The 27,056-nt window shown below is 43.3% G+C and overlaps 1 protein-coding gene across 1 annotated transcript; it reads left to right on the top strand.

The window, feature by feature from the left end:
• Positions 1–6,296: 6,296 nt before the first annotated feature.
• Positions 6,297–13,185, top strand: SLC30A1 (solute carrier family 30 member 1). Its single transcript, XM_070384734.1, has 2 exons — positions 6,297–6,912; positions 8,494–13,185. The coding sequence occupies exons 1-2, from the start codon at positions 6,297–6,299 to the stop codon at positions 9,396–9,398; spliced, it is 1,521 nt and encodes a 506-aa protein (XP_070240835.1). The 3' UTR covers positions 9,399–13,185.
• The last annotated feature ends 13,871 nt before the right edge of the window (positions 13,186–27,056 follow it).

Genomic DNA, 27,056 nt, shown 5'->3' with positions numbered 1-27,056 from the left:
TTCTACACTGTCTAGAAGAAGAGGATTCTCTGACTCTCAAGTTCCAGTGTAGACAGGGAAACAAGGATATTCAGTAAGGATCTGTTCAACGAATGCCCGAATTACTAAACTTGAGAAAGGTAATTTACCAACATTCACTCATTCATTCATTTATTCAACAAACACTTTTGAGCAACGGTGAACAGAAAAGCACACACTGCCTGCCCTTGCCCACATGGAGCTTGTGTGTGAGCGTGCTAAGTCACTTCAGTCGTGTCCAATTCTTTGGACCCTATAGACTATAGCCTGCCAGGCTCCTCTGTCCATGGGATTCTCCAGGCAAGAATACCAGAGTGGGTTGCTATGCCCTCCTCCAGGGGCTCTGCCCAACCCAGGGATCAAACCCGTCTCTTCTGTCTCCTTAATTGGCAAGCAGTTTCTTTATCACCAGAGCCACCCAATTTATTTATTTATTCTTGGCTGTGCTGCATGGCATTGTGGGATCTTAGTTCCCTGACCAGGGATGGAACCAACGACCCCTGCATTGGAAGTGCAGGGTCTGAACTACTAGGCCACCATGGAGCTGACAGCCTAATCAAATACTCAAATGGATAAATGTAAATGGCATCCTTGCTCTGTGCCACAAAAATCAGGACCAGGAGCCAAGCGAACTTGTACTAGAGTGATATGATCTGGTCAGAGAGGTCACAAAAAGCTTCCCTGAGGAAGTGGCTCTTAAGCTGAGAGCTGAGTAAGAACTAAGGTGGGGAAGAAGGGAGGAAAGAGTGTCCCAGGCAGAGGGAATAGGGTAGGCACAGGTGTTCTGGCAAAAGGAGGCATGGTGGTCAGGAGGACCAGGCCTGTTAGCTTCGGGGTGGTGGGATGAGGCTGGGGAGGCCAGCCCATGGCCAGCCCTGTGCGCTCGAGCTTGGCTCATCCCCTCTGGGCGCTGGGGAGCCACAGAGGGATTGCAGCTGTGATGGTGCTGGTGATGGTGCTGGTAGAGGTGGTGGGGAAGGATGTGTATTTTGTCATGCTCAGATCTGGGTTTTGAAATTATCACTCTGGCAGCAAAATGGAGCATGACTCAGGGACAGGAGGGCCGGGTGTATGTGGAGACACAAGGAGGAGACTCTCACAGCTCAGGAGACAGAGCTGAAACTGTCTCTTCCACGGAAGATCCAACTCCTCTGGCCCAGTTCTGTCCTCCATATACAGCCTTGCTTCTGAGAGGTCCTTCCCACAAGAGGGAGGCGGGCTCTGGGCAATGGATTCCCGGCTCCGAGACTAAGTAAATGAAGTAGGGATTCTGGTCAGGAACTCAGTCTGTTTTGAGTCTATGTGAATCAGTTCCCCTCAGGTGAAATGACAAAGTGTGGTTTCTGAATCTGCAGGTTAAAATTTTCAGTCCTGGATTCATCGTGACCCCAAGCACAGGTAGCCTAAAAGGCTCTCATTCCCATCCCTCATGAGAATATGAGGTAGGCAGTATCGTCTTCTGTGGTCACATCTTAGGGCTTCCTTTGGTGACTCAGATGGTAAAGAACCTGCCAACAATGCAAGAGATGCAGATTCCATACCTGGGTTGGGAAGATCCCCTGGAGAAGGAAATGCTAACCCACTCCAGTATTCTTGCCTGGAGAATCCCCATGGACAGAGGAGCTTGGTGGGCTACAGTCCATGGGGTCGCAAAGAGTCAGACACAGCTGAGCAACTAACACACACACACATAACTCCAGTTAAATGGCCATCCCTTAGAACCCCTCACTAAAAAGATATGGAAGTGAGGCCTACAGAGTTTTAATAACTTGTCCAAAATATGTCATTTTTAAGGATCAGTTCCCTGAACTTTCTAAAAGTCATCAGGTATATAAAACTCTCAACATACTCTGCTGGTCAACATCATCTTTATAGACAAGTAACGGAGAGAGTCATAAAAATATGCTTTTAAATTAAAATTTTTTTTTAGACTTCTGTACTTTGTACTTTAATTACAATCTCCCACCCCTAGAGTTAGAAGGGCTAAAGAAAGAATGGGCATTCAGCCTAAACCTTAAAACTGACTAACTACGCCTTCCACAATTTCTAGTATTATGTAACACTGCACCCAAGAAATTCACAAATGCTTTTCATGAGCCGTTCTATATAGGTGTCAGGGTCTTTATTTCTAGATTTAATTTCCAGGCATGACAAGATCTTAGATCCAGTTTTCAGTCTCTAAGAAAAATGAGTTTTCCTTTGCTATTCACTCTCACCTGCCATTCTTTAGCTTAATCAACACATACAAAAAGCTCCGTGATTGTCTGGGGCCTCTCACTGGACATTCTACTCCCTACCCCGTTCCTGTTTCCCGTTTGCTTCCCAGTAGAGTTTCCAGCTCTGACCCTTTCTTTCATATGGTTTCCCTTATACCTCTGAGCCCTTTTGTGATGTTTCTGGGCTTTATTACTGCATTGTTACTTGTTTATTCTTTTTTTTTACTGCCTGTTCCCTCCGGGAGCAACTACAAATTCAAGCCTTCATGTTGTTGGTAGAGGTTTTATATTTTTAGTAATTAGTCAATATATTCCAAAACAAGACAAACATATCTGACTTCCCCCATCATTTTTGCCCTAAGATTGAACATTAGAATTGATTGGCCACCAACCAAAGTCAAATGCAATCTGCTTTTCACATGGTTTTATTCATCTATCTGTCCTTAACACAGCTTCAAACACTCATGATTTTTGAAAACCAATATTCAGAGGTGTGTCTGTGTTTAACAGTTTTTGTTTGTTTTTTATAAGAATCCTTTTAAACCTACACTTTGGGTTGATAAGGTTTAGGCTAGCTCATTGAGCTAAGAAGATCCAATTTGGAGAAGCTTGGCTTGATAAAGCAGGGAGGTGTCTTAGAGGGCTCTGAAATTGTAAAGTTTGTGTTCAACATTTGACTTTCACTCAAATTGGCAGTCTCTTTCCAAAATGAGCATTATTTTCTCATCTTTAAAGTATGCTGAGTTTAGTCAGTTTGAACACCAAGCAAATTGTCAGGAGAGTTCTCAAGAATTAGGAAGAAAAAGCCAAGCCATCTTACTCAACCTGGGGCCACAACCTCCAGGAGTGTTGGTGAATAATGGTATAGCTTCCCTTCATTTTAACTCACTTCTGGCTGTGTTAATGCTATGCCAAGACAATCGGCTAAAAAAGGACAAGTTTGAGTCAAGCTACCAAAGTATTTTGACTACACTATGCTAGGGGGGATAAAAGGTTTATTTGACTGAAATGTTTTGCTGATAGGTAAATATTACTCTTTCTGGAATGCATGATTATAACTTTTCCAATCTGGAAAATGCATCTCTGACACCCCTCCCTGCTTCTAGGTTATGAGCGCATAAAGCACATTGTCTGGGAAGTGGCTTACAAGAGGGGGAAAAATGTGGCACCACGCAGGTTCTCATAAGTGACTACTGAGTTGACTTGAACCTAGAGCCCCTTTTACGTGGGTCTGAACGTCTCCCAATTCAGTCTGCTTAGTTATTGAAAGGATTGCTACTGTTTGCTGAGCATCCTCGCCTTCTGCATCGTCTTATTGATTTCTTTTTGGACATTAAATACTTACACTTGGAGGAATATTTTTTCTTTTTGCTTTTTCCCACACAGCGCATGGCTTTTAAGATCTCAGTTCCCCTAACCAGGGGCTGAGCCACGGCCACAGCAGTAAAGCATTGAATCCTAACCACTAGACTACCAAGGAACTCCCTGAAGGAATCTATCTTTTAAGTAAAGGGACCCAGCAGCTCCCAATAGGAGGCAAAATGGTCTTCCAACTGCTTCCTGGCCATTTCCGTGGGATATCTTGACCCACACGTGGCTCCTCAATGTCTATATAGGGGGACCTGGTTTGAAGGAGGTTTGAGGCTGTATTCATATACATGAATGCACAAACATCCATTGTCTACACCAAGAGAGAGAAGATTATGGAAGTCCCCAATCCCATCTCCCCACTCCCACCATCCAGACTTCACTGAAAATTCAGCACATTAAAAAACAGGCTCAGTATTTTCTCGTTAAGAGCAGCTCCTTGCACACCCTTTTCAACTTCTCCCCCTGTTTTAAGCAATATTTTCCTTGTCGGGTTAAAAACTATCTTTTTAAAATTCTCCTTATCAGCTTTCAATCAAGTCCTGTCAATTCTTTCTTAATAAATGTCTCGGGAAGTTTCCTCCATTCTTCTGCATTCCAGAAGAACAGAAATAGATGAGGATCTGGCTCTCTAGTCTGGCTGGGGAGATGAGAAATACACCATATACAAGTGAAAAAACTTTTCTAAAAATAATATTTTTTTTAATGCAAAAATACATGGCCCCAAACAAGCCTTATATACAGACCCTGAGGCACTGGCTAGCACTGTCTTTGTCTCCCAGCAATCCAGAGCAGTTGGAGGTCCTTCTCGCTGTTGAGGGGCTGTGGTGAGGCCTTCCGGAGTCCACTTCAGGCCACTCTGACTCTAGCCACCCCTCCACTTACGAAGCAGGAAGCCTTCACTTTCAAATTAGCTAGTCTCCATTCAGAGCACAGCAAGGTATGTATCCAGTCTGAAGCAGTGTTGGCACAATTTATCAGGAGTATTTCACCATAATTTAAAATTTTATATGTTTCACCTCCACCTGGACAGAAGCTCATACTTCTGTATTCTCACTGCCCCTCCCGTTCCCCATAGCAACCAACACTGGGTTCTGCTGTTTGTAGTGTATAAATACAATGTTTAAGTCTTAGAGCTTTAGAATTTTAAAGTCAGGGGGAATCTTAAGATCTCTTGTTCAGTCCTTTACTCTCCATAGACGAAGAAACAGGTCTAGAGAGACCGACTGACTTGCCCAAAGTCACCCAGCTGGCTAGTGGCAAAGCAAGAACCAGAACCCAGGTTTCTTCTGCTTTAAGTCTGCACCCTAAATGATCCTTAGATAATCAGTGACAGAAATATCTGACTTCACACAAGGTATCCGGGCGATGGTGGCGATAGGGGGTGATTTGCTTTATTGAAACATTTACAAAGATTCCATTCATCGCCTCGCAGGACCGTCCTGGATGAACTCCTCAACTCGGTGTTGAGCAGAGTCACAAGTTACGTGCTGCACTTGTTTATGAGTCTGTCGGCCCTAATCGCGGTTCTTCTGACAGAAGCGCGCCCCCGCGCCTCCCGCCGCCCCTCACACTGGGGCTCCCCCTCCCTGCCCCTCCCAGGCTGCCGACTGTCACACGGCGGCCGAGCGGCCCGCCCCACGTGGACCCGGCTGGGAGGATCAAAGTCTGTTTGCTGCCTGGCCCCCGGCAGGTGTGAGGGGGCTGCTAGGACCCGCAGCGCCCGGGCAAGAGGCCCGCCACGCCGAGGGGACCCCGCCTGCCTCGCCCTGCCCCTCCCCCTCCTGCTGCACGCGGCCCGCGCCCCCTACCCTCCCCCACGACGCCCGTCGCTGCACCCGGCCGCGGCCCCCGGCCCACGCCCGGCTCCTGAAGGGAAAGGCCCCGCCCCCATCTGTTGAAGCCGCGACACCGCCTCCTCCCCGCCCCTCTGAGCCTCTGCCCAATAGCGAGCGCGGGTGGGCGGGACGCGGCGGCTGTCGTGAGGGGGTCCTGGCCAATGGGAAGACGTGCCGGGCCTGGTGGGCGGGGCGGCGAGGCCTTGTCACGCTCGGGTCCGTGTGAAAACGGGGGTTCCGAGTGCAAAGCAAAGTTTTTTTGTAAACCGTCTGCAAAGGCGGGGGGGCGGCGGGTGGCGAAGAAGGCGCCCGACACCGGGCCGAGTGCAGCAGCCGTGGCCGCCGCCTCTTTAGCTCTTCAGGCGTCGCCTCCTCGGTCCGGGCCACACCGGAGGAAGACCGCCGGAGGGGAAGACCTGCGCCGAGAACCCGCAGATGCTTGGAGCCTCCTCAGCGCTGAGCTGCCGGTCGCCCGCCCCCGCCGCCCGCCTGCTCGCTCCTGCTCCGGCTCTCTGTCGGCGGGCTTCGGGAGCCCCAGCTCCCTGCCGCCTCCGCCGCCGCCCCGCTGTGGGGGTGTGGGGGCTGCTGGGGCTGAGCCGGGCCTCGGCGCCGGCTCCGAGGACGGACGCCTAAGAAGGAGCTGCGCGCCGCCGGCCGGCCGGGGACGCCCGCAGGCGCGTGGGCTCGGCGGCTAGACCCCGGGCTCGCCCGCCCCTGTCCGGTCACCGAGGCCCCGCGGCAGACTCCCGAGCCCCGCGCCGCTCGCCCTCCCTCCCTCCGTCGCCGGCTCCTCGGCGCCTCGCCGCCTCCTCAGGAGTGTCCGGGCCGCGCTCGGGCGGGCTTCTCAGCCGCAGCCATGGGGTGCTGGGGTCGAAACCGGGGCCGGCTGCTCTGCATGCTGTTACTGACCTTCATGTTCATGGTCTTGGAGGTGGTGGTGAGCCGGGTGACCACGTCCCTGGCGATGCTCTCCGACTCCTTCCACATGCTGTCGGACGTGCTGGCGCTGGTGGTGGCGCTGGTGGCCGAGCGCTTCGCCCGGCGGACCCACGCCACCCAGAAGAACACCTTCGGTTGGATCCGGGCCGAGGTGATGGGGGCTCTGGTGAACGCCATCTTCCTGACCGGCCTCTGCTTCGCCATCCTGCTGGAGGCCATCGAGCGCTTCATCGAGCCGCACGAGATGCAGCAGCCACTGGTGGTCTTCGGGGTCGGCGTGGCGGGGCTGGTGGTCAACGTGCTGGGGCTCTGTCTCTTTCACCACCACAGCGGCTTCGGCGACGACTCCAGCCACAGCCACTCGCACGGGGGGCACAGCCACGGCCTCCCCAAGGGGGCCCGCAGCAAGAGCAGCCGCGCCGGGGGTAGCGACAACGCCGTGACCCCGGGCGAGCAGGGTCCCGACCAGGAGGAGACCAACATCCTGGTGGCCAACAGCAGCAACTCCAACGGGCTGAAATTGGACCAGACAGGTGAGGAGAGAAAAGCCGCCGCCGCAGGTGGTTGGCCCTGGGGAGCCCAGACCCCGGGATGGCCCCGGGCGGGGTGGCCCGCACGCCCCCTGGCGCCCGAGCCGACCGCGCCGCGCCGCCTCGGGGCCGCTCCTTCCCGGGCCGGCTCCCGCACCCGCACCTGCGGGGAAGCCGCCGAAACAGACGACCCCAGCCCCGCGCTGTCAGCCGGTGTCAGGAGCCGGGGAAGTGCGTCCTCCGCCCCCCGTATGGGGGTGTAGATGGCACCGTGGTGGTGAGAGCGGGCAAAAGGTCAGGAGGTGACCCTCAGCCCGCTGCGGTCCACAGCTGCACTTGGCAGTCTTTTACGGGCTGTCGTTCCAAGAGACTGTCTGATTTTGGCGTTTGCAGGATCAGCAGTGCTTCCTAATTAAATTTCTTCGCCCTCTTGGAAAACCGGAGAGAATCTCCAGTTGGTCCTTAGTTGTTGGATGTTTGGAAGCTTGCTCTGCCCAAGTAGTACTTTTGCCCTTCAAACAAGTTTCTTAATGTATTCAGAGCGATCTTAGTGATTGACTTTCCTGAACTCAAAATCTTGGTTAAAGGTTTCTGTTATGAACAGCAATGCATGTGTCGGTGAATTTTCTAAAGTCTAAACCCAATCCTGAAAATCCTAGACTTAGGACCTGTCTGGGCATGTTTTTTGTTTTTTGCGGGGGGCATGTTTTAACATTTCACTTAGGATTTGTCGTTTTTGTACTAAGGTAAAAGTGATGATAATTTATTCATCTTATATTTTTAATGTGTAGTTTTCATTCTAAACATTAAGTGCTCTTGGAAGGAAATTGGGGAAATAGGTGTTGAAAGAGGAGATGGGAAAAGGAATCATCCTAATGCCCTACTAACCCATCTCAGTGATATTTTTAATAGGTTGGTGTATTTCCTCCCACTGTTTTCCATTTATATGGAAATATCAATTTCTGTTTACCTATTTGTGTGAAACCACACATGCATGGCACTACATAGACAATTTTCCTCTTTCTAGGATTCAGGATATCATGTTAATGAAATTGACGTTGTATATTGAAAATGTTTAATAAACAATTGAATTTCCTCTCACTATACTCTGCAAGGAGTTATTCCAAAGAATATTAAGCTGTTCTGGTGTGTATAATTCCTTTAAAGGAGGTAGTAGGGTAGATAGTGATCATTTAGTTCCAACTTTTCCTGAAGTCTCCGTGTGATTGTTGATAGGCTTATATGGTTGATTTGTCAGTTTCTAAACCCCTTCCATCAAGGGACTCTTATCATTTGTAAGTGACAAAAGTCTAAAAGTTGACCTTAACACTTGAATGATGCAAAGTGAAAAAGTGACTAGAGCTCTGTGTCAGGTCAGCCATGTGATTAAGAGTTATCCATAGTTGCGTATGGTTTGGGGTGATGGCATTCAGTTTTGTTGTTTTTGATATATGCCAAGTATAGAATGTTCCCAGGGTATGTTTTATGAAAAATTTTCACCTCCATCTCTTAAATGGAATTAGGCAAGAATGTTTATATAAACACTTTAGATGTGTTTGATACAGAGTTTTTATTTCTTTGTAGATCCAGAAAAGTCCAGAAATGATGCAATGGAAGTACAAGTGAATGGGAATCTTATCAGAGAACCTGAAGAGGTGGAATTGGAAGAGGATGAAGATAAGACTGGACAACTTAACATGCGTGGAGTTTTTCTGCATGTCTTTGGAGATGCTTTGGGTTCAGTGATTGTGGTAGTAAATGCCTTAGTCTTTTACTTTAATTGGAAAGGTTGTCCTGAAGGGGAGATTTGTGTGAACCCCTGTATACCTGACCCCTGCAAAGCATTTGTAGAATTAGTTAATAGTACTCAGGCAACAGTTCAAGAGGCTGGTCCTTGCTGGGTACTGTATTTAGATCCAACTCTTTGTGTTGTAATGGTTTGTATACTTCTTTACACAACTTATCCATTGCTTAAGGAGTCTGCTCTTATTCTTCTCCAAACTGTTCCTAAACAAATTGATATCAAAAATTTGATAAAAGAACTTCGAAATGTTGAAGGAGTTGAGGAAGTTCATGAATTACATGTTTGGCAACTTGCTGGAAGCAGAATCATTGCCACTGCTCACATAAAATGTGAAGACCCGGCATCATACATGCAGGTGGCTAAGATCATTAAAGACGTTTTCCATAATCACGGAATTCACGCTACCACCATTCAGCCTGAATTTGCTAGTGTAGGCTCTAAGTCAAGTGTAGTCCCGTGTGAACTTGCCTGCAGAACTCAGTGTGCTTTGAAGCAATGCTGTGGGACACGGCCACAAGCCCAGTCTGGAAAGGATGCAGAAAAGGCCCCGTCAGTTAGCATTTCCTGTTTAGAACTTAGTGACAATCTAGAGAAGCAGCCCAAGAGGACTAAAGTTGAAAACATCCCTGCTGTTGTGATAGAGATTAAAAAAATGCCAAACAAACAACCCGAATCATCTTTGTGAGTCTTGAAAAAGATGTGATGTTTGACTTTTGCTTTAAACTGCAAGAGGAAAAAAGACTCTATTGAAATTCTATGTTTGCCAAGTAGTGTAATTGAAGTCCTTGTCTGGTCACACAGTTTAATTCTATTTTTGTAAGAACATAATGGGACTGCTTAACAGAGTTCTATATTACAACTTTGTGACTATTAGTGCAGAGTACAGCTATGCTGTAACAGTTTTGGAAAGCCAGTTTTAACACTATGTTACATTTTTGTTTAAGTATAAACCTTATATAACATAATGCTATTTGATTTCCAGTTTTTCAATGGTAAAAAACTAATTAGGGGGATAAATAAATTTAAATTGTTACTGGAATTTCTCTGCTTTTCTTTTCCCCCAGTGTTATATTTTGTTTGTTAGAATTATAATTGCTAGAACTCTAAAAATCAACAGGTCTGTTTCCTTTGATGTTTTATGTAATATTTACTTGCCCTTTGAGATCATTACATAGCATAATGGCAGCATATTTTAAGAATGACTCATGAATATTATTAGGAAAAGTTCTTTTTTTTCTTCACATGGGGTTTTATGATACTGAAGATCAGTTACTACTCTGTATCCTATGTTGCTGAGTATTATTCTAATAAATAGATAATTAAATTGAACTAGTATACCTATAATAGGGCAAATGGACAGTAAGAGCAGGGAAGGAAGTTTTACCAAATTTAAGTATTTAGATTCTTGTAAGTTAATAATCAGACTACATATCTAAATTATTCTGAGAATTTTAACTTTTTTAAAAAAAAACAAAGGTAGTCTAAAAGATGAATATGTTCACCAGCATTACTTCCTTTGAAAGATTGGCATTAGAAACAGAGTTGAAAGTTTACTCATAAAATATACAATAAATATTTTTAAGACTGTTTAATAATTACATGTTAAATGAAAGCTTATTAATGTAATCTTTTAAATTGTGAGTTTTAAAAATAACTTCAGAGTCATTTCACAGTGACCAATTATGAATGGATTCAAACAGCTTTTTGAGCCCAACCAGCAATGCTTGTGCTTTGCCAAGAGCCATTGACTTGAGAGAAAAATCTGAAGGTTAATGCAGTTTGGATATTAAACTGTCAAAAAGCAAAATTTGTTAAGACAAAATTAATAATTGAGATTCTATATGTCATTCTGTCTTGACATTGCTCAGACCTTCCAATAGTGGCTTATTTTGCAAGATGTCGTAATATCTATACAGGAAACTGTTATTGGCTATTTCATTGTTTGTATGGATTTCAAATCCATACACAAATATTATTTAAGGGTATTTAAGTTATATTTTTCTGATAGAGGGATTATGCTTTGTGAAGAAACTAGATTTTTGTCCTCAAAAGGATGAATATTAATATCAGTTATCATGTATAGCTCTATTTTTCTAGAAACGAGGTATCCTGACTACTTTAGTACCTTTTATAGCTGACTACTTTGGGGATGGCTACCTTTTGGGATTTGAAATAATTCATTGTTTAGTGGGTCTTAAGATGAAAACGTTGGCATTTGACAGTTAACTTTTTAAAGGGATGATCTTTTATGGTAGATGATGTGATTTTTTCCTAGTATAAGCCTGTTGCTGGCAATGGGCCTGTTTAAGAACACCCGATTTTTCCATTGAGAATGAGGTAATTTTAGGAACACAGTTTGTAAGTTCATATTTACTATAATGGGCCAAAACCATAACCTGCCAATTTGCAATACATCTTTATCATTTAATACTCTTCTGATATTGTATATTTCAATTCCTAAACTGGTAGTTACTTGGAATTTTGCAAACATTTTTTTAAAACATGAAATTGGAATTTCATATGAGTGAACAAGAGAAAGCTTCAAATTATATCATGTACATTCCTGATTTACCATTTTTTGAAGATCTCAAAACAATTTATGTTATAGAAATATTTCAGTAGTGATATAAAAGGATAACTGGTAATATATATTACATTCAATGAGGTTTTCTTTACAATGCTCTATTGGGTCTATTAAAGGTTGCATAAGGCATACGACATCAACTGAAAGAATTTTTTTTTTAATGGTGTATAAGCATGGGACAAGGGCTACTTTTTTTTTCAAAGTGCTTTGAAAGTAACAGCCTTTAGATTTTAGTTATTTCACTTCATAATTTTAAGTAGCTCATAAGTAACAAAGTGGTACCATAGGATTCTCTTTTTCAAAGGATTTCTGTCATAATAGCAAAATCAGTGGGCACTGACCCACCTTTTCAGTTTTAGCAGAGAATTATTTATTTCTTTACAATGCACTTTCTAACCCATTTTTAGCTATATTAGCATTATCTTTTTAAAATGCTTTTATATTTAAATATTGTGGGATTTAAGTGTCTTTTCCAAAATAGTTTATTCTTTCCTGGAAGAAAATGAGGGAAATTCCATTAATTATTAGGAGACTTAAACCCAATATTTAAATGCTGTTTTATAACACTGCATCAGTTTTAGGAGGTGCATCTCTCCTGCTGGCTCTTTTATATTTGAGCAAGATCAGTGTATTTAGAATATGTGTTTAGAAATGTGTCTATCGTCTCAATTTAGTAAGATGGAGGTGCTGCATGTGCCTGAATTAAAACCAACCCAGACATTTTTTCCAACCTAAATTCCGCCTTAGTGATGAGAGAGATTTAATTCTCCATTGTCACCTTTTAGTTATATGATTGTTTAATAAAATTTTTTTTTCCAGAGAGCATCTGCCCTGTATAAAGTATGAACTAAAACCTAAAGGAAAAGTAAAAAACTCAGAAACTTTGCTGTGTGTATTTTAACATTTTAGAAAGTAGTATGTTTGGGTAACTAAGGTATGTAATTTGACCAGGAAGAATTTGCATTAAGAGCACCTTGGAAAATCACAAGTAGATGACTATTAATGTTTGTACCTTGTTAACATCCTCAGTTAATTTTGAATTTTTGAAAGTTCTGAAGGAAAAGGCCTATGGAACCTAATGTGAAGTATTTAGTAGGCTAACTGGTATTGAGTTGTAGATTTTTACTGTTTATAAACAAATATCATTTGATGAAATGTCATTTACCTGCTGTCTTAGGATGTTCACACATACACAAATATGGAGAAGAATCCTACAATATAGAACTATTTATTTTAATAGAGTTTCAGTTAAGTCATAAAACAGTGTTAAAACTTGGGAAGGTGGAGGGTTTGTTGTTTTTTAAATTGAAACTGTCATACAGTGTTTGACCATCTGAAACGGGAATTATAATAGCACTATTTTGATGTAACTCTACCGCTATCATGTGGCAATGCTATTTAGTTTTACTAACAAGTTCTGAAATACTTAGCAGTCATTTTCACTGGCACAGGAGCCTTTTGTATGTCATTCAATTAAGACTTTTAAACCAAAAACTTTATGGTTCAGTGTCTTTGGCAAAAAGATACTGAAGGGAATGTAACATACGATTAATATGTGGTTATATATAAAAAGACACAAGTTGCCATGTTATGGTTCTGCCTTGAAACAGCACAATGAAGCGTATCAGTGTATCTGTGATTCTTTATGAAACCTCTGTGTTGTGTTGTTTTGTGTCTGCCACGGGGTGTCCTCTGGGCCAGGTGTGGCACAGTTAAATGCAATTATCATCTCATGAAATGCAGATGCAGATAAAACGTCTTTAGTGCTGCAACATTTTACCTAACTTTTTGTATGTTTCTGACTGTGCGTTGTTTTCCAAAGCTGTTCCTACCTCACCATGAGGCTTTATGGATTGTTATGTATTATAAATGTTCTTTATGAGACAGACTACTGTGTTTCTTCTCATTTATTAAGAGTTAAGTAGAAAAATAAACTAATTTTAATATCTACTTCATTGTTTTGTGCATATGGCCTCACTCAGCAGTTGTGGCGCACAGGCTTACTCGCTCTGGAAAATGGGGGATCTTCCCAGACCAGGGATTGAACCAGTATCATACTATCCACGATTTCAGGCAACCACTGGGGGACTTGCAATGTGTCCTTCATGGATAAGAGGAGACTAAAAGTGTGTGTGTGTGAGAGTCACTCAGTTATGTCCGACTCTTTGCGGCCCTGTGGACTGCAGCCCGCCAGGCTCCTCTGTCCCTGGAATTCTCCAGGCAAGAATACTGGAGTGGGTTAGCATTTTCTCCAGGGGATCTTCCTGATCCAAGATTGAACCTGGGTCTCCCACCTTGCAGGCGGATTCTTTACCGTCTGAGCCCCCAGGGAAGCCTAAGAGGAGACTACTGGACTATGTTTTGTAGTAATTCTTTTCCAAACAATTAATTGTAAGATCCAGTGTTGAATTACAGCACCAGAGGAGACTACTACAATTGATTCCACATTTCTTTCATGCTTGAGAACGTTTCTGCGATCAGTGCATCAATACAATCAGTGGTATCTTAACCACTCCTTTTGGCCCACTGTGTCTCTTATTAGCATGTATCTTACAATTAATCATTCAGAAAAGAATTACCTGGTCTTTCCAGAAGTACTGCCAACATTTCCTAAAACCTTATGTACTATGCATTGCACATCTGGATGAGAGCTGTTGCTTTTGAATTAGATGAAAATATGCTTAAGAAAGTCAATGACAATGTTGCTTTTAAAGAAATCCCATAGACATTTCTGAGCCTTCAGAATTGACCATTTTTGCCCTTCTCACTATAGCCTATATAGCCTTTTCTCTTTTTAAATCAAGTAACGTAGCACTTTGTTGCATTTGCTTATTTACAAACCTATTTCCTTTTTAAAGATTATAAATTCTATGAGGTCAGAGCTATCTTCTTTATATCCTCAGAGTCTAGCACACTGTAAGCATTCAAAGGTGTTTGAAAGAATATTGAGGAATGGCAGGTGTGGAAGAGGACATAGCAATAACACTATTAATAGCTAAAATATACTGAGCAGTTATTACCTACCAGCCACACACATTTTCATTTAATCCTTACAAACTGTTAGCAACATTCCATTATTCCCATTTGGCAGACCAACGGATATCAAGTACCTTACCCAGAGGCATCCAGATAGCGATAGAGCCAGAACTGGACAGGAGATCTAGAGCACATCAAGTAACACGCTTTCCCATGACTTTGAACTGTCAACAACCTATTTCATATGTAAATTCAGAATGAAGATTTTTATGCAACAAGCAGCAATAGATAGGCCAAAAAAAAAATATATACGTTTTACAGTATTTGATATTTACAAAAAACATCAGCATAGTCACCAGACAAAAAATCAGAACTTATGGTTGTGTCATTCAAATTACACGGGGCAGAGGGATAACAATATTTTTTAGAATTTAGTGTCTCCTGGTTTCAGTCTAGCCTTGGAGACAGTGCCCATCATTACAGAGTAGTCAGCTAGGCCACTATTAGTACAAGTGTCGTTTAAGGCAGGAACTGCTCCACTTGAAGCACAAACACCTATGGCCTACATATCTTTTTATGCTGAAAACTGGGTATTTGGAGAACTGGAGACCAGAGGTGATTGAACTAAATGTGAATGAGGAAATGCAGGTAGATGATTTGCTTTTCGACAGAGATGCTATTAGCATTTGGGTGAGAAAATGTATCATCGTACAGAAGTGTCTCATGTGCTGAATTTAGTAACCCCAACCTCCCACACAAGTGTTTGCAGCTCCTCCACTTCCCCCGGCTCAACATCAACACACCCCAACTTTCTCAAATGTCTCCGAGGGAGGCAGCCTGGCCCTGGACCACCATGAAGGACTGACCCAGTGGGACTCCTCCAGTCTCTCCCACATGATCCAAATGCTATCTCTATTTCCCTCCTTTTACACAGACCCAGTATCAGAGATTCTTTGTGTTTTGTTTGAACTTCAGTCCCATCCTAAAGTCCAAGAATCAAGCTTCCATTCCTACAGAGTCAAATAGACAACCTGAAGATTTGATTTCTGAGACTTACAACCATTGAAAAGACCAGGTAGACAGGAGCTCCTCTGAGAGGTTAAGATTGTTCTGCTTAAGGAAGCAGTGCAGATGTGGCCAACTGAATTGGTCATGGAAACCGTATCTTTTTTTGGAGTATAAGAATCAAATTTCTGGCATTGTAAAAGGGGTTCAAAACCAGTGCCCTTAAAGTATGGATTCGAATATTCAAATAGAAATTGTAAGGACTGACCCTAATTTTTCTTCTAATTGTGAAAATGTCAAGGACAATTCTAGACAAAATTTATCTGCACTTTATTTTTTGGAAGTATAGACTTACAGTATTATGTTACTTTGAGGCATATAACATAGTTTTTCAGTATTTTTGAGGATTATGTTCCATTATAGGAGGAGGAATTGGCACCCACTCCAGTATTCTTGCACGGAAAATTCCATGGGCAGAGGAGTCTGGTGGGCTATAGTCCAAAGGGTCTCAAAGAGTCAGACAGGACTGAGCGTGAGCACAGATAGGTTATAACAGATAATAAGTATAATTCCCTGTGTTACACAGTATGTCCTTGTTGCTTATCTATTTTATTTATAGTAGTTTGAATCCATACCCCTAATTTGTCCCTCCTTCTTTCCTTTTCCTTTTAGTTACCATAAATTTATTTTTTTTTATATCTGTGAGTCTATTTCTGTTTTGTAAATAAGTTCATTTGTATCGTATTTGAGATTTCACATATAAGTGATATCATATAGTGTTTGTCTTTCTCTGTCTCATTTTGCTAAACTGAATATTGTTTAAGTCCATCCACATGGCTGCAAAAGGCAGAATTTCATTATTTTCTATGGCTGAGTAAGATTCTGTTGTTATATGTAGACAGGGTTATATATATATTGCTGAATATATATCTCACATATTCTTAATCCAATCATCTGTTGATGGGCACTTGAGTTGCTTCCATATCTTGGCTATTGTAAATAGTGCTGTTATGAACATTGCTACTGCTGCTGCTGCTGCTGCTGCTGCTAAGTCGCTTCCGTCGTGTCCAACTCTGTGCGACCCCATAGACAGCAGCCCACCAGGCTCCTGCATCCCTGGGATTCTCCAGGCAGGAACACTGGAGTGGGTTGCCATTTCCTTCTCCAATGCATGAGAGTGAAAAGGGAAAGTGAAGTCACTGAGTCGTGTCCAACTCCTAGCGACCCCACAGACTGCAGTCTACCAGGCTCCTCTGTCCATGGGATTCTCCAGGCAAAACTACTGGAGTGGGGTGCTATTATGAACGTTGGGGTTCACATATAACTGTTTCAAATTAGTGTTTTTGTTTTTTCAGTATATATACCCAGGAGTGGAATTGCTAGATCATATGGTAGTTCTATTTTTAGTCCTTTAAGGAACCTCCATACTTTTTTCCATAATGAGTACACCAATTAACAATTTACATTTCCCTTAACAGTTTATGAGGGTTCCCTTTTTTCTACATTCTCTCTAACATTTGTTTTTTGTAGACTTTGATTTAAACAGCCTCAGAATAGCCATTCTAAGCAGTGTGAGCTGGGAGGTGTGAGACTTTAATTTAAACCAATTCACCCTTAGAACCTCCAGAAAGAGTGCAGCCTACTGATGCCTGCATTTATGTCATAAAACCCATTTACTTATGACCTCTAGACATGGAAAGTATGTTTGTCTTGTTTTAAGCCACTAAGTTTGTGGTAGCTTGTTATAGCAGCAATAAGAAACTAATATACATTTACTAGCACATAAATATGATTGATACACCAAACTTCTATATTTATTACTACCAAACCTTTGCTATCATGAAGTTAAAGTACAGACTAACTTATAAATAGAATTTTATCAGAAAAGGGCTAGATGCCATAAATGATGGTATAGCTTTTGTTTCATGCTTATGCAATCACTTTTTTTGGATAAGTAAGTTAATGGAACATCGATATATGGTTTTAAGGTAGGAAGAAGATGCTAAAGTTGAATACATGAAATACAATCAGGGGTTTTCTTTATGCATGTGGTCTGAGTTTTTATGTGGCAATATCAAGCTCCAGAGATAAGCAACTCCTTAAGGGGTTTGGTGGGAGTCCAGACTTCCTCGTATGTTGTGACAGGACCCAGCTGAAAGAAAGAAGAGCTCAGGGTGAGTGAATCAGCCTTGTGTGGATTAGAGATGTCCTCTTGGAAAGCCCGGAGGCCCCCTGAAGTGAATATAGAGCAGCACTCACCACCGCAGGCTCCGTTTTCTTTTCGCCTGTCTCCTCTCGCTTCCCCCTCCTCGCCTCCTCCCTCCTCTCTCTTTTCTCTCTAGCCCGTTCTTCACCTCCACATCTTATTAGGAATATGGCCTTGGCTGATTTGGTACTTCTTGGAGACTCAGTTTTCAGATCTGTGAGATGGGAATAATACACCCTTTTTAAGGTTCTTGTGAGGACCACACGGGGCGAAAATGAGCACGTGCCCACCTGCCCTACTTTTGGCTGCACCAGGTCTTAGCTGCAGCACACAGAATCTTTAGTTGTGGTTCCTGGGTTCTCTTACTCGTGACATGATCTAATTCCCTGACTAGGGATTGAACCCCGGCTGCCTGCATTGGGAGCACAGGGTCTTAGCCTCTGGGCCACCAGGGAAGCCTCTCTACCACATTCTGTGTTCCGGCACTATGCTAAATGTTTTAGCCAATCACTCTATGACATGAGGGTAGGAGAACCGAGTGATGGAGGCTCTTCAAATTACATGGTATACAAAGTGGTTAGTTGTGGAGTCAGACTGCCAGGCTTCAAACCCCAGACTCACTGACTGTGTAACATTTGGTAAGATGTCTGCCTTAGCTTTCTCATCTGAAAAATGAGGATAATAGTGGTGTTTTTTATAGGGTTGTTATAGATTAAGTGAATCAACATAAGTAAACCACTTGGAACAATTCCTGGCCTTCATTCAGTGCTCAATAAATATTAGCCAGTTTGCATTCTATTCCCTTATTTCTTACCCCCCACTTTTTCCTTCTTTTTCTTCCTCCTTCTCCATTCTTTCTGACTTCTCTCTTTTCCTAACCTAATTAGTGCCCCCTAACACCTTGCTTGGGCTTTCCTGGTGGCTCAGTGGTAAAGAATCCACCTGCAATGCAGGAGATACAGGAGGCAGGGCTTCGATCCCTGGGTTGGGAAGATCCCTTGGAGGAGGGCATGGCAACCCACTTCAGTATTCTTGCCTGAATAATCCCATGGGCAGAGGAGCCTGGTGGGCTACAGTCCAGAGGGTCGCAAAGGAAATCATTCCTGAATATTCATTGGAAGAACTGATGCTGAAGCTGAAACTCCAATACTTTGGCCACCTGATGTGAAGAACTGACTCCTTGGAAAAGACCCTGATGCTGGGGAAGATTAAAGGCGGGAGGAGAAGGGGACAACAGAGGATGAGATGGTTGGATGGCATCACTGACTCAATGGACGTGAGTTTGAGCAAGCTCCAGGAGTTGGTGATGGGCAGGGAAGCCTGGCATGCTGGAGTCCCTGGGGTCGCAAAGAGCTGGACACGACTGAGTGAACTGAACTGAACTGAGCAACTAAGCACAGTACAGCAGAGCACAGATGCGATTTAATGTGCACTCAGGCACACAAGACCCTGAGTCATCCCACTCGGACTCTTACTCTTTTCAGTGGTACCACATTTCTCTTTTTCAAAACCATTTGACTCTCTTTTGGAGAAGGCAATGGCACCCCACTCCAGTACTCTTGTTTGGAAAATCCCATGGATGGAGGAGCCTGGTGGGCTACAGTCCATGGGGTCGCTAAGAGTCGGACACGACTGAGCGACTTCACTTTCACTTTTCACTTTCATGCATTGGAGAAGGAAATGGTAACCCACTCCAGTGTTCTTGCCTGGAGAATCCCGGGGATGGGGGAGCCTGGTGGGCTGCCGTCTATGGGGTCGCACAGAGTTGGACATGACTGAGGCGACTTAGCAGCAGCAGCAGCAGACTCTCTTTTCCCCTCCAGGCAACCTTTGTGACAAGCATTACCTGCAGGATAGTACAGTATCTTGAGGACAAACAGTTGTTTACCTGATGATTGATTCTATGACTGCTATGGGGAGACAGTGTCGGGGAGGAAGAAAATGGTTGAGGCTCAAAACAAAAGAGACAATTGCAACAGTTCACGCAGGCTGTGGAGGGTCAGTGACGGATGGCCTTTGAGTGTGCACTCTCTGCCCTCATGTTGTTGCTGCTGCTGCTGCTGCTGATTTCTGTTGTAGCCTGATGATGATTTCTGTAAAGGGCAAAGCTTGGACCTGAGAACTTTTCAGCTGAGATTCAGGGATCTTATGAGAAATCCTTTTAAGGGACAATGGTATGGCAGAAAGGAGAGTCCTAATTGTGCTCTTTCACTACATTAACCGAACAGGTCTGGGCCACCCTCTGCAATTCCAGAGAAGCAGACCCAAAGGAGGCGATAACACCCACTTCCCTTCTCCTCCTCCTTGTTCGTCTCCTTCTCCTCCTCCATGTTCTTCTTCTCCTTTCTTGTTTCCTTTTCCTCCACCTCCTTCTAAATCAACAGACCATATAATTTTCACAGTCCCCCCTTTTTTGTAACTGAACTGTTTGAGAACCTCTGAGTGCGTTGCCGATGAACATGCCTGGGTAGGTCTGGTGAGCTAACTCCTGAGTCAGCAGCTCAGGCATTTTTACTGAACATCATTAGCTGCTTTGGGACCTTGGCTGTCTTAGGGTTTTCAGCTGGATTTTTCCTCTCTTAATTATAACTTAGACACAAGTCACAGAAGAGGCAGCTATTTGAAACATAAACTAATAAGCAGAAAAAAAAAAAAAAAAAGATTCTGCAGAATTGCTTCAATATCTGCTTCCGCCAGATTACTGTGTCACATTCATTTGATAACTCTTATTTAACAGGACATGAAAATGTTTACCTTCCTCCAAAATCCAATATATTGATACAAATAGAAAAGACGGTGCAGATTCCACCCCGTGTGGTTTTTCGGTTATTGGAAGTCGAGAATGCTCTTGCCCGCAGTGTGGGATTTGTGGAGAAGGACTTGCAAAGAGCAACCTGAAACTCTACCTCATCATTTAAAGCCAAACACTAGCATTTTGTATGCATATAAAAATAAAAAACCCAGTTAATTTTATCATGTGTATAAATTAGGTCTTGAAAGCACTTTTTGGTCTATTTTTGATGCTGGAACACATGGTATCAATAATATATCAACTTATATTTTAAAACTATATATGTGCATATATATGTGTCTACAAATATTTTTCTTGTTTAACTAGAAGTCAATTTGTGCCACTTGTTAAACAGCACTAGGTTGAATTGTGAGATCACATTTATTTTTAAAAATTTTGTTGAAACTTTGTGACTTAATTTTTTTGGTAAATATGCCACATAAACATCAAAAAATGTATGATCTCTATTTTAGGGGGGTGTATGGTTCTGTTAATATAGCTGTCAAATATATCATCCTTATTCATCACTTTGTCTGATTTGTCTATCAGTGTCTAAGAGAGCTGCGTTAAAGTCTCCCACCATGAATGTGAATTTATCCAATTTTCTTTGTGATCCTATCAGTTTTTCATTTACGTATGTCTGAATTGTATTAGTAGAAGCATACAAGTTCATGGTAGTTATAAATTCTTGAAGACTTAAAAAAACTCATTTTAAAGTGAAGATCTTTATCTCTGCTAATGCTTTTAGCCTTAATTTCCATTTTATGTGCTTTCAGTATTGCTCTCTAGATTTCCTTTGGTTTGTTGTTGCTGTTTCGTCACTAAGTCATGTCCGACTCTTTCAAGATGCCATGAACTATAGCCTGCCAGGCTCCTCTGTCCGTGGGATTTCCCGGGCAAGAATGCTGGAGTGGGTCACCATTTCCTACTTACTCCAGGATGAAATCACATTTAAAAGAAGCTTATAGAATAAATTTAGTGATATCTGAACAGCAATTGATCTGAAGTTAAAATATTTTTTCCTTATGTATTATTTAAAATGAAAAGTGAAGTCGTTCAGTTGTGTCCGACTCTTTGCGGCCCCATGGACTGTAGCCTATCAGGCTCCTCTGTCCATGGGATTTTCCAGGCAAGAATACTGAATCGGGTTGCCATTTCCTTCTCCAGGGGATCTTCCTGACCCAGGGATCGAACCCCGGTCTCCTGCATTGCAGGCAGATGCTTTACCCTCTAAGCCACCAGGAAGTCCATATATATATATATATAATTTTATATATATTTAAATTTTATATATTTAAATATATATTATTATACTCTTATATATTAAATATACATTATTATTTACTCTATGCAAAAGTGACCAGGTCCCAGGGCCTGGTGCCAAAGACGATCCTGGAGGGGCAGGTGTGGTGGCTGGGGAGACAGTACGCTCATTCTTAAATATGAAAGACAAGGCAAGTCACCAGGCTGGGGCGAGCGCAGAGGTGAGCCATCCCTTGGTGAGTGATTGCTCCTTCTCCTTGTCAGAGCCCAGGGCAGTATAGGAACATTGCTGGCTCGCAGCAGCTCTGCTGAGGGGCTTGGGTGGAGGAGATGTCAAGGGACACTGCCGGCCTCTTTTCTCCATTGAAAGTGAAACTGAGAGTCCCTCAGTAGTGTCCAACTCTTTGCCACCCCATGGACTATACAGTCCATGGAATTCTCAAGGCCAGAATACTGGAGAGGGTAGCCTTTCCCTTCTCCAAGGGAGCTTCCCAATCCAGGGATCAAACCCAGATCTCCCACATGACAGGCAGATTCTTTACCAGCTGAGCCACCAGGGAAGCCCTTTGTCCATTAGGGCCCAGCATTTTATTCACACAAACTTTCACTTTCATTTTCCATCTGGGGTGGTGATTAAAGCATGGATTTTGGAGACAGAGTTGGAGTCCTGTGGCCTGTTTCCTTTCTTTATTGCCCTGGGCACATCACTTTGGTCTCTTTGCGGGCAAGAGCAGTATAGATTCATGGGATTGTTGTGAGGATTAAGGAAATAATGTATGTACAGTCCTTGGCATGGGACTCAGGAAATTATTGGTCCTCCCTATAATCCCAGGAGGCAAACATTCTCCCTCAACCAATCATAAAACGAGGCTTAGTGAGATTAAGTATTACTCTAGATTTTTAAGCAATTATTTGTTTATTTTTGGCTGTGCTGCGTCTTGGTTATTTTGCGCGGGCTTTCTCTAGTTGAAGAGAGCGGGGGTTGGGGGGCTGCTCTCTAGTTGCGGTGCACAGGCTTATCATCGTGGTGGTCTCTCTTGCTGTGGAGCATAGGCTCGTGGGCTTCAGTAGTTGCAGTACGACAGCTCAGTGGTTGTGGCTCATGGGCTTAGTTGCCCCCGGCATGTGGGATCTTCCTGGGCCAGGGATTGAACCCATGTCCCCTGCATTGGTAAGCTGATTCATATCCACTATGCCATCAGGGAAGTCCAAGTAATACTTGGATTAATTATTAAACTGGATTGAACATTCATCTAGGCTAGGTCTAGATTCAAATCTGGGCTTCTAAAACTCTTGATTTTCCTCTTAGTGTCACACTTAAACCCATGGGAGTTTTCCAGGATTTCACTGTTCTCTGAAGCACAGATTGGTTTCATCTAAAAAACATTTACTGTGTGCCTATTATGCAGAAGGCCCTGTCCTAAGTGCTAGGGCAGCAAATAAGAATCCATGTCCTTGTGGAGCTTGCAGAAGTAAGCTTCTCATGAAGTTTGAGTAGAGGCAAGACAAAGAAGTAAAATGACATCAGATTAAATTCTAAGGAGAGAAAGATAACGCAGGGAAAAGGGCTAAGTGAATATGAATTTACATGCGTCTATATTGGGCCTCCCTGGGGGCTCAGTCAGTAACGAATCTGCCTGCAAGGCAGGAAACCTCGCCAATCCCTGCGTCGGGAAGATCCCCTGGAGCAGGGCATGGCAACCCTCTCCAGTATTCTTGCCTGAAGAATCCTGTGGACAGAGGAGCCTGGTGGGCTACAGCCCATGAGGTCGCAAGAGTTGGACACAACTTAGCGACTGAACCACATATTGGAGAGGAAGGTTGTTGTTGATATTCTAGATATAAAGTCCGGGAAAGCCTGACTGAATGAAAAACAAGTATTTGAGCTGACTAAGAGGGAGGCGAGGCAAGTCCCTCAGCTTCTGGGAGGAGAGTCTTTCAGGAAGAGGAGGATGCCACCGAGGGAAGGTCCACATTCCAGGAAACAATTTCTTGATTCTTTGATCAGACTGGAGATCAGATTACTTCCACAAAGCAGGTTTTCTGAACATTTGGCCTTCCCTTTCATCAGCCACTGGTCCTTTGTTGAGTCACTAAAGCCTGGGGTTGAAGCAATCCTGAGGAGCAGGGCTGGTTTCGTGGCGTTCTGATTTGTTGCATAATAGCAGTGACAGGCTCGGTGACTCAGCAGGGTTCTGTGCGTGAAAGTCAACCTGCTGGGCGACCAGCTCCAGCCCCAAGGCCTCCAGGTCCCGTGGATCCTCTGCAGGATGAAGCGAGGGGCCGTTTCGCTGATGCTGACCCTGATGCCATCTTGCTGTCTGAACTCCTGGAGTTCTGTACAAATGCTTTATCCCAGAAGGAGTGAGCCTCCAGTGTGATATGATCTCCCCGGAAAAAGGAGCCCGCTGAATGCAGCAGACGAGAATGTGGACTTCGGAGCTGGAGACTCGTTTAAGTCTGGCAAGAATGAGTTATGTAACCGTGAGCAAGTTATTAACCTGTAAAGTGAGGACATGAGTGCTTCTGTCTTAGCAGATTGAGTTCAACGGTGGTGAAATAGGGAGCGTGCCTAGCACAGTGCTAGCACTCAGCAGAAGCTCAATAAATGGTCATCATGATTATTTTTATATTTTTGAGCACTCTTGCACCAGCAATACAGCCACCCCACTAGTGTGTCCAATTCTTTTTTTTTTGGCTGCACCACACTGCATGTGAGATCTTAGTTCCCCAATCAGGGATGGGACCCCTGCCCCTGCAATGGGAGCTTGGAGTCTTAGCCATAGAACTGAAAGTCCCTGTAAACATTTCCCATGTGTTTGTTTGATTGGCTTTTGTTGTTTGTGCCGTGTGACTTCTGGGATCTTAGCTCCCTGACCAAGAACTGAACCCAGGCTCTTTGCCTTGAAAGCCCCATGTCCTAACCACTGGACCATCAGGGAATTCCCTCCAATTGTTAATCCTTATCTAAAGATTGATAGACCTGTGGTTCCTACCTGTCTAGAATCACAACTGAAAATGGGTGTCCATATGCTAAATAAACAGGCACTGGAGGAGCTAGACCTGGAGTGAGGGTGGCACCAAGTCAGAAAAGCTAACAAATTCAATCAAATGTCTAAATTGCCTGCCCTTTCCTTGTATTGAAGGAGTTAGGTGTCTTTCCCATTTGACCTCAGTATTCTCCTTGTCCCTTAGATTTACAGATGGATTCTGGTGAGTGGAAACCTGTTTTGAATGTGGCAAGAGAGATCACTATTTCAAAAAAAGATCTATCATTCTTAAATCTATCATTTAAGAATGCAGATTCACAATCTTAACAGAAAATCCAAGTTGAGCTCACTTAAACAAATAAATAACAAGATAAGGGGGGAAAAAGGAATGGAGATTCACAAAGGCTTTGGCTTGCTAGTTCCGATGTGTCATATTTTGATAATGTTTTTGTCTGTGTGTGTTTGCAGAATTATTTGCTTTCTATCAAATATATGTGTGGCTATCCATGAAGTTACAGATTCAAAGGTTCTTTACTAGAGTTTTTCCCATGTAAGTGGGTTTTGTTGGGGGTAGAAGGATGGTCATTGGCCTGGGAGTAAATGTTTCCTGGGGAAAACCTGCTTGGGGCAGTGGAGGTCACTGAGTTAATGCTCATCTCAAGCAATTGAGGGCCTGCAGAGATGAAAACCTGCCTCTGCCTCTGCCCTAAGGCTCCTCTGGTCCATGTGGCCAAAGCAGAGTACTCAATTCTGGGAGTCAAGAAAATAAAGTAAGTTTTAATTACACAATTTATATGCAGATGCATTCTCCTAGTAAATCATTAATATAATACCGACAAGGCTCAAGAAAGTTTCTTTCGATTTGTTTATTAGAAGTTGCTTTTTTTTTAAGTAAAGGCTTTTGAATTCATCAAATGTTTTTTTATTCAATTTTTATGACCATATGGTTTTGTGCTTTAATTGCCCTCCCCCTGATCCTCAATTTGGTATCATTCAATACCTTTTCCTACCTGTATAGAAACAAATACATAGATATGAATATATACATACCTATGTATATATGCATATGCAGGTATTAAATTAATGAGTTTTATATTAATATAGTTATTCAAGCCATATACACGTTATATATGTGTGTGTATGTGTTACTTATGTATAATTAATACCTGTTTTAATTTATGCAGGATTGTTTCTGTGGAGGTGTTTCCCAACTGAATCATTTTGCAACTTTTTGCAACTCCACTGAATCATTTTGCAACACTTTGCAACTGCACAATATGTAGTTCTTAAAGATCTACCTTTTCTTTTGTAGCTGATATACAGTGTTGTTTTGTTGTTTAGCCTGTAAGTCATGTCAGACTCTTTTGCGACCCCATGGCCGTGTTGCCTTGTGACGACTGTGTTTGGTCAGGTTCCACCTGATGGGTGTTTGGGGTGATCTAGTTTTTACTCTTGAAGGCAATGCTGTAATTAATATCTTTAACCATGTTTCCTCATGCATATAGATCTGCTTTTTAAGAAAGTCCAGAGGCATGTGGGATCTTCCCAGACCAGAGATAGAACCCATGTCCCCTGCATTGGCAGGCGGATTCTTGACTATGGAACCACTAGGGAAGGCAAAGACTTAAGTCTTTTTTAAAGACAATGTTTTTAGAGAAGTTTTGCTGCTGCTAAGTCACTTCAGTCATGTTTGACTCTGTGTGACCCCATAGACGGCAGCCCACCAGGCTCCCCCGTCCCCAGGATTCTCCAGGCAAGAACACTGGAGTGGGTTGCCATTTCCTTCTCCAATGCATGAAAGTGAAAAGTGAAAGGGAAGTCACTTAGTCGTGTCCGACCCTCAGTGACCCCATGGACTGCAGCCTTCCAGGCTCTTCCGTCCATCGGATTTTCCAGGCAAGAGTACTGGAGTGGGTTGCCATTGCCTTCTCCAAGAGAAGTTTTGGGTCATGGCAAAATTAAAACAGAGGCACAGAGATTTCCCATCTACCCCCTTACATACACAGCCTCTGCTACTACCAACATCTCCCACCAGAGTGGTTCATTCATTACACTTGGTGAATTGGCACTGAAAGATCACAACCACCTGAAGTCCACAGTTGACGTTAGGGTTCACTCTTGGCATTTGGCCATAGTCTATGTGTTTGGCCAAATGTGTAATGACACGTATCCATCATTATCCCTTGACTTTTCTGTCTTGAATTTGGTGGAAAACTGATCATTTGTCCTGAAGAATTGCCTACATTCAAAATGTATCTGCCTCCACACCATGTCTTTTAATGCCCCTGATATTTCCTGAACGTAGTTGTATCTGAAGTCTTTATTAGAGTCAGGTTCAAATTTGTTGGCAAGTTTATCTATGACATTTTTTAAAATTAATTAGTTGATTTGGCTGCATCAGGTCTTCCTTGCAGTGTGCAGGCTCAGTATTTGCAGTGCTCAGGCTTAGTTGCCCCGCAGTGTGGGATCTTACTTCCTTGACCAGGGAACCTGCACCTCTTGCATTGGAAAGCTGATTCTTAACCACT

Source organism: Bos mutus, chromosome 16 (assembly GCF_027580195.1).
Source record: "Bos mutus isolate GX-2022 chromosome 16, NWIPB_WYAK_1.1, whole genome shotgun sequence".
Lineage (NCBI taxonomy): Eukaryota > Metazoa > Chordata > Mammalia > Artiodactyla > Bovidae > Bos > Bos mutus.
The sequence above is the reverse complement of the archived record's forward strand: the minus strand, read 5'-3'. Positions and strand labels throughout refer to the sequence as shown.

Bases quoted from the DNA above. Each gene is read 5' to 3' on its own strand.
- SLC30A1 (XM_070384734.1), top strand. From the start codon at position 6,297: ATGGGGTGCTGGGGTCGAAACCGGGGCCGGCTGCTCTGCATGCTGTTA. The intron at 6,913-8,493 runs GTGAGGAGAGAA...ATTTCTTTGTAG, and splicing joins GCTGAAATTGGACCAGACAG to ATCCAGAAAAGTCCAGAAAT.